At 41.0% G+C, this 12,576-nt stretch overlaps 1 protein-coding gene across 2 annotated transcripts in view; it reads right to left on the reverse strand.

Annotated features, from left to right (window-relative positions):
- The window catches only part of als2a (alsin Rho guanine nucleotide exchange factor ALS2 a), a 29,060-nt gene extending 17,359 nt beyond the window's left edge, over positions 1–11,701 (reverse strand). For both annotated transcript variants that reach the window (XM_069698638.1, XM_069698637.1), the window contains exons 1-15: positions 11,489–11,701; positions 8,727–8,889; positions 7,708–7,868; positions 7,049–7,273; positions 6,369–6,559; positions 5,951–5,983; positions 5,659–5,859; positions 4,649–4,907; positions 4,296–4,383; positions 3,793–3,974; positions 2,456–2,624; positions 1,639–1,735; positions 1,308–1,385; positions 790–1,017; positions 147–318 (exon numbers count right to left, since the gene is read on the reverse strand). In XM_069698638.1, coding sequence (XP_069554739.1) covers positions 147–318; positions 790–1,017; positions 1,308–1,385; positions 1,639–1,735; positions 2,456–2,624; positions 3,793–3,974; positions 4,296–4,383; positions 4,649–4,907; positions 5,659–5,859; positions 5,951–5,983; positions 6,369–6,559; positions 7,049–7,273; positions 7,708–7,868; positions 8,727–8,746 — 2,104 coding nt within the window. In that variant the 5' untranslated portion in view covers positions 8,747–8,889; positions 11,489–11,701. The remainder of the gene's footprint in view (positions 1–146; positions 319–789; positions 1,018–1,307; positions 1,386–1,638; positions 1,736–2,455; positions 2,625–3,792; positions 3,975–4,295; positions 4,384–4,648; positions 4,908–5,658; positions 5,860–5,950; positions 5,984–6,368; positions 6,560–7,048; positions 7,274–7,707; positions 7,869–8,726; positions 8,890–11,488) is intronic.
- Positions 11,702–12,576: the final 875 nt, after the last annotated feature.

Raw genomic sequence — 12,576 nt, forward strand, 5'->3', positions numbered from 1 at the left:
TGAGAGAACAAACACAGACAACGATACATACAAAATATATGATGATTTTCAGATCCCGCTTGTGTTAGTTCACAGATAATTTGTTGCATTTATTTATTTATTTTTTTGTTGTGTTATCAAGACGGGGGCAGTAGAGACCGTCCCACCTCTGTTACGCAGCGGAGTGAGGAGGAGCTTCTTGACGCTGCTCAGCCAGCAGTAGAACCATCTCTCCCTGGAGGCCAGCTCGTGGATAGCGGAGATAAAACCCATGACGTTGAGGTCTGCCAGCGCTGCACAGCTATGACCGCCACTGCACACACTGCTAATGTAATCCATCTACAAACACAAACAGTAACACAGAGGAAATACCACGGTGATGTTCAGGTTTTGACAGACAGTTGGAGATTGGTGAGATGTTGGATGGAAGCCGCATCTCTGCACAAACAGGATTCAAAACCTACATCCTAATTTAAAAATGATATACACACAAATTAACATACTTTTCAACGATATATTAAAAAGATAAAACTCCTTTTATCATATGATTGTGTATGTTAGGTCTACTCTAACAATTCAAGCTTTTTTCTCTTTGGCATTTGGAAATGTCTGCCTGTGCATGTTTTCTGATGTCAGATTAATGCCATTACTACACATTTAACTTCATAAGCCTACTTTTTTTGGACCTTAACTAGACTGAATTCTGAGCGAGATGAGAAAATAAATACGCTGCAACCGGGCAAAGAGAAAAATGCTCCACCCACCATCTTCCCTACTGCCAGTACAGAGTTGTGTTTCTGACCTACATACCTCGATGCAGATCGGCAGCAGGGTGGGTCTGACTGTATAACTCTCCGCCTTGGTAGGTGACCGCTGGCATGAGCTTTGACTCTGGTGTGAGCTCTCACTCTGCACTGACATCGGCTCTTGCTGCTGTCCGCAGTACAGCAGGACCGGCTGGACACAGTCTCCATCAGCCAGCAGGAGCGAGTGGCTCTGACCGGCCGACAAATCCCAAACGCGAAGATCATCAAAAAGCTACAGCGGTGCGCCAGGAGACAAAGACGGTGAAGTGTTAGGACATTTATATTGTATGCTATTGAGAAGATATCATCAACATCTCACTGACGTTGGAACAGTCACGTGTATCGTCAATCATACATAACTTCATAATAAAGAATTTGGGAAATTAACTGAATGATTGTTTGACATTAGAAATAATTACAAAATGTGTGTAGATATTGAATGTAGAGATACATATTTGAGAATATGAATAAATGTCTGCCTGAAAGTGTGAATTAGAGTGAATGACTGACAGATAACGATACCTTCAACTGCTGAGGCACAGTGATGGGACTGTTGACGTGACCAAGCTGTCCACACATGTTGCTTCCCCATGAGTACACCTGCAACACAAGAACAGTCGGTGTATGTGTACTCACATTATTGCTCGTGCACTTCTATGTCTGTAAAGACCAATTTGAATTTTAGTTGGTTGTCACCTCTTCAAAGCATCTTATGAAATGTGATTTTAAACTAAAGGCAAAGACGCAAGTTCAGGCTGAGGTTAGATTCAGTTGTTGTGATGGTAATGGGATAATGAAAACAGAGTCCTCACATTGTAGCAGAGTGTGTGTGTGTGTGCGGTGGGTTTCTTACCTGGCACTGAGCAGTGAGAGCCAGTGAATGATGCGACCCTGCAGCAACTTTGATCACTTCTTCGCCTGTTAAAGACTTGATACACAAAGGCTGGAGTCTGGAGAGAGAGAGAGAGAGAGAGAGAGAGAGAGAGAGAGAGAGAGAGAGAGAGAGACACACACACACACACACACAAGCAGTTAAGTCTTGTGGGTATAATTTCTGTCTTGTGATTTTGCACATAAAAGTACATTTCATATCATTTATGCGAGTATTTTTTTTTATCACAAATAAACTCCTAAAATACTTAATATGGGTACAAGTCTCTTGTAACAGAAATTTGACTGTAACCTGTTTGTCTACTGCTGTGCTACACTGTCAGTTAGCAGTTCATGTCCTGTACTGTATCAAGTGAACTCAAGACATTGCAAGCACACTGAGATAAGACCACAAAGCAATCCTATTTCCACATCCTTACACTACCTATGAACAGGTTTTCAAATGTTTTAACAATGTAATAATACATCGGGATTATCAACATGTTAAAATGAGGAGCGTTTAGCCAAAGGGCATTCACAAGTATAAAAATACAATTTACTTACTACATTTAAAACCTATTTAATATCCTTTATTGAGTGATTCATTCAATGTGCATAGCATGACCATAATGACATCACATTTCAATTTGGAGGCAGTGGAAATTTTAACTCCCAAATAAGTTACAGGATTTGCAAGAGAGTAACAAGAGAGTAGTTTTTTTATATAGTGTTATTTTTGAGTGTGTGAGAATGTATTTATACAAGCGGAAAATATTATAAGTGTGTATGTGTGTCCAGACCTGGCAAGCTGGTCTCCATGACCAAGCTGCCCCTCCGATCCGCGGCCCCAGCTCCACACCTCTGTCTCCAGAGACGGCAGTCCGTCCCCTTCCTCCTCTGGAGCCGCTGCCTGAACACGACCAGCCGAGGACGGCCTGCAGGCACAAGGTCGCCGTCTCCGAGGAGACCCTGGACGAAAAACACACAACATGAAACTGAAGACCAGGTAAAAGTGTTATTTCAAATAACAGAACCCTCACATGCTGGTTATATTGGAGCATCTGTCCAGATTGAAACAAAACATATTCACACGTGTAACATCACTCTGGAACGTGTTGAGTTCTCTCTGCAAACAAACTGCATCAGATTTGACACTACAGTGTTCTCACCAGCCTAAATTAATTACTACACTATAGGGGAAAACACAAATAAATAAGCATTTAACGAATACAAACTGATTTCTATGCAAATACTGAAAAGTCTATGGGATGGAGGAGTTTCCAGATCTGTGTTGACTGATGATTTCTGGAAAATCTGAAAAGGAGAAGTTCGTTTGGGTGCGTTTCCTCCCCTGAATGTCAAACTCTGCCCAATGTCTGCCTCGCTGTCTGTCTTTTGTAGCACTATCGATGTATTACATAGATTCTTGTGTGGATATAATAAGTGAGGAGACTTTAAATGGTTAACTGAGTAATGAGAAGAGGACTTCTAATGTATAAATACATGTAATAAAATACTGTTATATCAACATAACCGGAATCATAATATGAGCATGTTGTTATCTTGATGTATCAAACAGTTTATTTGAACAGGGTTTGAGGAATCCATAAATGTTTAGCGTGTTAAGAGTGAAACACAAACACAGGCAGAAACTGCATTGTATCTTTCTGTTGTAGATTACATTAATACTTTTTCTTCCTTGTTCAGACATTTCAGTGATCCTGCTGATAATGTCAAGTACCGTTGGTGCCAGATAATGTACAAAAAGTGCATTTGTACAGTCTGTGGTGGAGCCTTATATGAATACTGATGTGATAGAGAAACCTTCCTACTAGCTCCTCTAAAGTTAAGGAAAGGTTGAATACCACACTAATTGACATATTATACCTGGTTTTTTTTTTTCCACTACAAATGTAAATGTAAAAACAACAAGCTGTGATTTGACAGGGAGTTAACTGCTCAAACTATTTACTTATGAGCAGCCTCATCTAGACTTGATAATAAACCATGCTAACAGTTTCCCGGCTCCATATTTCGGGCTCAGTGTATCATTCCTCTCATCTAACTCTTGGCAAGAGACTAAATAAGCTCAGTTCCCAAAAGGGCAGTCAAGCCGTTCACACCCAATCATTCCTACCATGGGTGGGTGTTCCAGGAAGTGAGCGTCTCCTGCTTGCTGCCGTTTTCCCCTTCTGGTGTATATTTGTGAGACTGGAGCTCTTCTGCCCCTGTAGTGCCTGCTTCTCCTTCTCCAGACAAAGCCGGACTTCTTCCAAACACACCGGGGAAGAGGAGTATGGCCCAGACCCTCCACTGTTACTGTAGGAAAAAAGTTCAAAGTTTAAACTGCTAACGCACTGATGAAGGCGAGAATCACCTTGGTATGTGGATACTGCAGAATAACCTTGCTTGTTTTCACAGTGTGTATCTGCATTGGTAGACAACATTTTTTTTAAGTTAAGCTTGACTTTTGATTATCCCCACAATGATTAAACAAAGAGGTTGAATAAAATACATACATATAGGTAAAACTATAAATAGTTTTGATCCACACGTTCTCAACATTAAATTATTGAAACACAGATTAAATGCACTTCCCCAAATTTTTGACCAAAAAAAGTGCTTAAAGTTAAGTCTTACCTGTTAGTTTGTCTCCTAATAGTTGAGTCGTCTTTGTAACTGGATGTCAAGGGATCGGTGGAGGGAGTTGAGGAAACACAGCTGTCATCTGGATTACAACAATGGAGGAAGAAAAGATCGAAGGTAAAAGAAAACAGATACTGAGTCTACAAAGAACAAAGTAAACAAACTAACAAAAAAAGGAACGACTGTAGGAAGAATCAAAACTGCAAACACACACTGGAACAAACAATAAACAACCAAATCCACAAGGCACAAACAGCTATTAGCAAATAAACAACAGAAAAAGAATAAATACATTAAAGGACAAGAACACAAACTTGAAAACAAAGGGAGGAGTAAATATCACCAACCTGAAGTGTGGCTGCTCAGTGAGTCGGTATCTCCCGTCCCTGTGGCGTGTTGCGTCTCTAACGACTGTCCAGAGAGTTTCTCTAGCAGGCTCTGAAGCTCCAGCTCATCCGGGTACGCTGACTTCTTGTTGGCCTTCCAGCCTGAAAACGGCAGGGCTCTAGGGCTGCCGTCGGCCTGGGTTAAAGGGTAAGTGCTCCCCTCTGGCTCGAGCTTGGCAGGATGGAGCCTTTGTCTGGGGCCTCGTCTTCTGGGAGAAGTCTGGGAATGCAAACCAGAGAGTGGCGTCAAACAGTGCAGAAGCAGCTGACCGCTGTGGCACCAGATCATAGAAAAGACAGGTTTAAAAAAAATCACCCTGAAACATTTTTACACAGATGTTATATTTTTATATCGTTCTGGTTACAAAAGGAAGCTGAGGTTGGATATACACTGATGAACCAAACATTTCGATCACCCCTGCCTAATATGGTGCTGGTCATTTGCATGTTGCCGTAGCAGCTCAGACTCCCAGACGCCCGATGACATCTGTCACTACGACATGAACATCTGACCACTTAAGTCGAGTAAGTTACAAGCTGGAGTCACTGTAGATCAGACCAATACATCCCTACAAACCCTGTTATCAGTTCATGGGTTGTCCCTCTTATTACTCTCACCCCTGGTGACCAGGAGGGCCCCACGAGCTTTGCTGTTTTGGAGATGCTCCAATACAGTTTTCTGGCCCTGAAGATTTGCCGCTCATCAGTCAGTTTCAGGTCCTCACCTGTGCCCATTTCTCCAGCGTTCAACACAATGACTACAAGAACCTCTTTTTCACTTAACTTCTAATATATCGCAGACTTTGACGTGTGATATTGTCGTGACATAATCAACAGTATTGGTTACGGCGGTCATAATGTTTCGGTTTATTGGTCAAATGTGTAGTGACAATTATCACACAATTTTCTATATTCTCTGTATCCATTTTTTGAATGACTTCTTCCATTTCTTCTTGTGAGATTGTATTCACCTCGCCTTTCATGGCTTCAGTCAGCTCCACCCCCAGCGGACAGTAGTGAGCATCATCAACTGCAACCTGCTCCTCCCTCTCTGTAGCCGAGTAGTGAGGCGACTGACCTCGCTCACTTTTCTTCACGGTATTTTGGGTACTACAGTCCTGAGGAGGTAAACTGCGAACAAGGGCCAGGCTGTGATACGCGCCACACGCCACCTATAGGAAATAAACAGAGCTGGTAACACTGCAAGGAGAACAGAATTGTCTTGTAGTTTTAATGTGGTAATGAAGATGTCTGAGAATTTACCTGAATCACGTGTCTGCCTGCCAAGTGTTCCACCTGGAACACAGATTACAAAAAACAATACAAAAGTGATAAATTGAATTAAAATATAATACAAATACTCAAATACTATAAAAATGTCAAATTTGACATTGTTCATTTGTGCATATATTCACACTGAAGTGTTTCATCATCATAGATATGGACTTATTTTCCCTCTCATTAGTTGAAAAATAAAATAAGCTGTAAAAAGGATTTATTAACACATGAACAAAAATTATTTAGGTATTCTAAAGAAATGAAGTTCTGAGGCCACAAGGAAACACAACACCCATTGCCAAGAAACCAAAAAATGTGCGACCTATCGAGGGCTTCAGAATATAAACTATAAGCAGGGGTTTTCCGTCTTTTTGCTTATATCTACGACGAAATGCAAAATTACCTTCTGTGGTTTCCACACAGGGAACGTGCTGGTGACCAGGCCAAGTTGGCAACCACTGCCCCACGCCCACAGCTCGTTCTGGGCTGACAGAGCCAGGCTGTGCTCCCGTCCACAGGCAAGGTCCATGACCCGAACCGCCACTGGAGGAACGACCTCACTGTCCACCATGCTGACTGGGTAGGGCTCTGGGACTGGAACAGGGCAATCAACAGCTTTATTAAAATGTAAGCATTATTCTAACTCTTTTAATCTGATTAAATGACTCCTATTATTCCTGCAACCTCTATAATTGCATCTGCTAACAGCAATGTTTCAACAGGAAACAGATTTCCTCACAATGTAATCAAGTCACAAATCTTTGATTTAATAAAAGAAAGTCAAATTCAACAGAATGACATGCTGCAAAAACAAAACGAGGAAGTGTCCACAGAAAATGATCATTTCCCAACAATGGATAAAAGCGATGGAGGAAGGAGGAGAAGAATGTTTGACAAATGAAAGTGAGAAACTGAGAGAAAAAGAAGAAAAAAAGGGAAGCAGGAAAAATATATAATGGATTGAGGCACTGAGAGAAGACAGAAGTAAGGAGGGCAAGCAGTGGGTGGGAGGGACAAATACACTGGGGAAAGAACACAATACTGAAAGAGGTCAAAACAAACTTAAGAAAGGTGTTAACAAACCTGGGATATTTGTGACCGTGCCCCTCTCGGTAAGCCCGCACTGCCCTGCGGTATTCTCCCCCCACATGTAGACGTTGCCCTGCTCGCTCAGTGCTCCGCAGTGGAAGCCGCCAGCAGCCACACGGACCACCGTCATCCCCAGCAGAGAGGCCTCCAGCAGCGGAGCAGACGCCGGGATGCTCACTTCCCTCCATAAAAGCTCTCCAAATGAATACACCTGACCACCTGGAAGACAGCAGTAACTGAGTAGTTGTTCTTCACTGTTGAGGAGTTAAAGAATAACTACAGCAGACAGGCGCCACAGTTCAGTTTGGGTCCACACAGAAACAGAAAGAAAGTTGCCCTTTCAAATACAGATAAGGACATACGGACAACTTACAATGGTAAACATGTGCACTTTACACAATTTAACACTTCAACATCACCTATTAAAAACCCTACAATTCATAATTAGTTATACGAATTTAGTAGACCAAAATGTGAAAAGATTTACCCAATTCAAGTTCTAATGCCGATTTATGGAAAGATTAAACTAGTATTATAGAATTAAAACAATGAAACACAATTTCTCAATACATCACAATATTCTTATGTGAGCCATTAAGTGACAGACTAAAGTGTCTCCCAGCCCGACTCCTTTACTATAAACACACACTCACCCTGTGCCAGCAGGAGGCCATGGTGCTCTCCCAGGGAGACCTGCAGGACCGGCCTGGACAGCAGAACTCTCTCTGGACAGACCTGCTTGCTGGGGCCCACTGAATGCCAGGTGTAGAGAAGTCCTCGCTCTGCAGGTGTGACGGCCTGCTCATCTGCAGGGCTACAGATACACATTTAAACAATTATAAGCTAGAATCAAGCCTCGATTTGAAATGTGATCTGCTCTTAGCCTCGACACGTCTGTCTAAACCTAAATCAAGCGGAAGACCGGCACCAGATTCTGAGCCCGGAAACCACCAGCGAGGCGCAGAAACAACCAGACACTCGAATGTGGAGATTAGTTGTGGTTTAGTGATTGAAATCTCATTCATCCATCCATCAACAAGTAATTGTTTGTTGAGCTTCTGCGGGCCTTCACATGCAGCGACATTTCAAGTGTGGAGAAGAAGTCTGTAATTGACTGAACAGCCACAAAGCACACAAACACGCTGCAGAGCCGAAGAGGCACAACACCGGCCAGAAAGTCTTCTGACGGGGTTTGATTTGCTGCAGGGCGATTCAATAGTCTATCACGGACATTGATCTACTTCTTGTGAAACCGGTTAGCAAAAATCATCCAACAATCATATTGCATTTAAAGCGGAAAACTCCAAAACGTCAATATTCATTTTAACTTTCTCAGTCGGTCTGACTGATTCTGGCTTTTTGAGGCTGACGCTGTTTTGTTTTTTTAAACAGAGACAGAAAAAAACAAAAACATTATTAGACAAATATTGTTCATTGTTAAGCACATTGTACTGTATTGATGGTATGACAGTTGCAAAATAAAAGCTAAAGTGACAGCTCAAAAGACATTACCAGTTGTTTGAATCTCATATGTACTTTGGAGCTCCAGCTAAGAGAAGCACAATGTCAGCGGTATCTTCCTTATATACTTGACTTGTTTCCAGTGGAAACATGTTGCTGGATATTATCAATACAAAATCAAAAGTGTGTCTGTGTGTTTGCATGTGTTTACCTTTCTTCTGGATTATCCATCACTTCAGGCTCTCCATTCTGCAGCACACTGAAGGCACCTTTATAAACATTTGTTCAGACTACAGGAACACAGTGAATCCTCCGTCCTGGTTCGATGCCTCTTTGCTTCATCTGTCTCCAGGCGCTTGTTATTTGTTGAACACCTGTTTCCCAAAACAACACAGATTTTAATTTTATATTTTATTTATCATTTTATTAACTGATTTGACATTATGTCTGACAAGTACAATAAGGACTGAAGTTTTCATGTCAGTTTGTGCTTGCAGGTGTATATATATATATATATGCAAATAGGCGACAGCAGAGCAGGATGTTTTCTGAAGCATATGATCAAACTGATTTTCATTCGTTTCATTTATTCAACATTAAATTCCATCACAGTGAATATTTAGTATTAATGCAGATAAGACCAGACAGTACAGAATATAAAAATTATAATAATATTCTAAGTATTCTCCACTGTGGTCTTATTAAATGCCAGTTTAATATGATGATGGCCTATAACATACTGTAAAGGATGTGATTTTATCTTTATTTGCTTAATGTATAGGCTACTGAAAACACTGAGGACATAGATAACAAAACAATCGTTTTCCAGAGTAGATATAGTCCATTATAAGTAAAGGTCCTGCATGAAAAATCATACTTAAGTACACAATTATGAGCATCAAAATGTAGTTCAAGTATTTCAGCAAAAGTACTAGTTTAGTCCCTCCGACTGATATATTATAAAATATGATATTATTCGATTACATACGGAAGCATCAGCGTGTAAGCAGCATGTTACAGAGACAGCAGACAAATATGAGGGAGCATCGGCTGATTAACAGGAGAGGAAAGAAGAAAAAAGCTAACTTCTGTCCCACAAATCTGTTTTCAGATGTACTTTTCTCTCATCTTTGATTTTTGGTGAAATAGTGAATCACTTAAACGTTGTGTTTTTTAACTGAAACAATGCGAGAAGTTTAGAGGGACAAATCACTATTTGGTGGAGCTGTCAACAACTGTATGAACTAAAGCTACTAGATAAATGTAGTGGAGTAGTAAGAGCAATATCCCCCCGAAATGTAATGGAAATATAAAGTAGCAGCAAAAGGAAATACTCAAGACTTCAAAAAGTACACACTATTTGAGTAAGTGTACTTACTTCCTGCCACTGGTGATAATAACCTCCTTACAAGCTTTACATTCAACCAACCAAGAGCCATATATACATTCAGCACGTAAACATTCAGCACGTAAACATACAGCACGTAAACATACAGCACGTAAACATTTAACACGTAAACATTCAGCACATAAACATACAGCACGTAAACATTTAACACGTAAACACACAGCACGTAAACACTCAGCACGTAAACATACAACACGTAAACACTCAGCACGTAAACATACAACACGTAAACACTCAGCACGTAAATATACAGCACGTAAACATTCAGCACGTAAACATACAACACGTAAACATACAGCACGTAAACATTCAGCACGTAAACATTCAGCATGTAAACATTCAGCACGTAAACATACAGCACGTAAACATTCAGCATGTAAACATTCAGCACGTAAACATTCAGCATGTAAACATTCAACATGTAAACATTCAGCATGTAAACATTCAGCATGTAAACATTCAGCATGTAAACATTCAGCACGTAAACATTCAGCACGTAAACATTCAGCATGTAAACATACAGCACGTAAACATTCAGCACGTAAACATTCAGCACGTAAACATTCAGCATGTAAACATACAGCACGTAAACATACAACACGTAAACATTCAGCACGTAAACATTCAGCATGTAAACATACAACACGTAAACATACAACACGTAAACATTCAGCACGTAAACATTCAGCACGTAAACATTCAGCACGTAAACATTCAGCATGTAAACATTCAGCATGTAAACATACAGCACGTAAACATTCAGCACGTAAACATTCAGCACGTAAACATTCAGCATGTAAACATTCAGCATGTAAACATTCAGCACGTAAACATACAACACGTAAACATTCAGCACGTAAACATTCAGCATGTAAACATTCAGCATGTAAACATTCAGCACGTAAACATACAACACGTAAACATACAGCACGTAAACATTCAACACGTAAACATTCAGCACGTAAACATTCAGCATGTAAACATTCAGCACGTAAACATACAACACGTAAACATACAGCACGTAAACATTCAGCATGTAAACATTCAGCACGTAAACATACAACACGTAAACATACAGCACGTAAACATTCAGCATGTAAACATTCAGCATGTAAACATTCAGCACGTAAACATACAACACGTAAACATACAGCACGTAAACATACAGCACGTAAACATTCAGCACGTAAACATTCAGCACGTAAACATACAGCACGTAAACATTCAGCACGTAAACACTCAGCACGTAAACACTCAGCACGTAAACATTCAGCATGTAAACATTCAGCATGTAAACATACAGCACGTAAACATACAGCACGTAAACATTCAGCACGTGAAGCTAATTACATTCACACTAATCGATAACGTTGTCAACAAGTGAAAACAGAAATAATTGCCACTTTCTTGCTTCGTATCTTTTCGTCAGCACCTTTAATCGCGGGTCTTTGCGGGAATGAAGCTTTGAAGGACGCGTGTCACCGACGAAAACGAGCGCGAGGCTGCTAAACGTGAAAGTTGGCTAGCTTGATGCTACCGCTACTGAAGAAGCTAACTAACCTCACCAGGTGTCGGACCGGACCTCGACAGGAGCTCGTGGAGGTTCGTGAAGCTGCGACTCGTGTAAGAAGTTCGGATCAAACTATGTAAGCGTCGAGGCAGCGACACCGAGCTACGGCATCTTTTTTTTTTTTTTTAATTTACATTTTTAATTTTAACATGTTCAAATCAGTGCAGCGGACTGAAAGCAGAAGTCGTCTGACAGCTCCGGTGTAGTTGTCGCTGCTGGGAGGAAACTCTGCGACGGCGTCCGGGCAGGGACAAACATCACGGCCGCGCCACACCTGTTGCTGCTGCCGCTGTCAGAGAGCGAGAGGGGGGCGGGGGGACATGTTTATCACACCTCGATGAACAAGAAAGTCTCCTGACCTCAACTCAACTTGAAATTTAGCCAGAGCCCTCTTAACATGTTTGAGATGAAAAGTTATCAAAAGGATTTGTTTTCATCCATCGGCATGCCCGTGGCGTGGTGGCCAAAAAGGAACCCAAAAACGAGTCACATTTTGCTGTAGTATGACTTTGTTTTCATAATTTGGACGATATGATGTATGATTTTTTTTTTTAAAGTCATGACAAAGAGGGTCCCCAAACCCCGAACCTTTTAGTTGAGAAGCAACAGTACTAACCACTGCACCACCTATCTTCCAAGGAGACAGTTTGCATTGTGACAAATCTTTGGCTCATTGCAACCTATAACTCCACCGTCCACAAATATTTATTCAAATCCGACCAAAATTGGCACGGACGTTCTTTGGATGGTAGATATACATGTTTTCAAGGGGGTCTGCAGTGATATTAAATATCTTCCAGTAATGTGTTGTGTATGCAAAACTTTTTCAATTTCTCCAAACGCTTCAACTTCACTAAAAGTTGAATCACCATCAACAGGCCGAGGTGGAATCTGAACCATTAATAGCAACCTTGGTGAAGTAGAATATTTCACACACATGGTTCATGGTTCACGGAGGGCGAGACCTCCTAAGGCGAATCCCTCTAAGGGTAAGCCACTCGTGTTTGTACGTGCAGTCATACCAAACCAAAGGTCAACATCAATACAAAAGTCAAAAAAAGACTTTTTTTTCATTGTGTACTG

Source organism: Brachyistius frenatus, unplaced genomic scaffold (assembly GCF_029030835.1).
Source record: "Brachyistius frenatus isolate BFR_SWC_R1_liver_20210118 unplaced genomic scaffold, ASM2903083v1 Contig_27, whole genome shotgun sequence".
NCBI classification, from domain to species: Eukaryota; Metazoa; Chordata; class Actinopteri; family Embiotocidae; genus Brachyistius; species Brachyistius frenatus.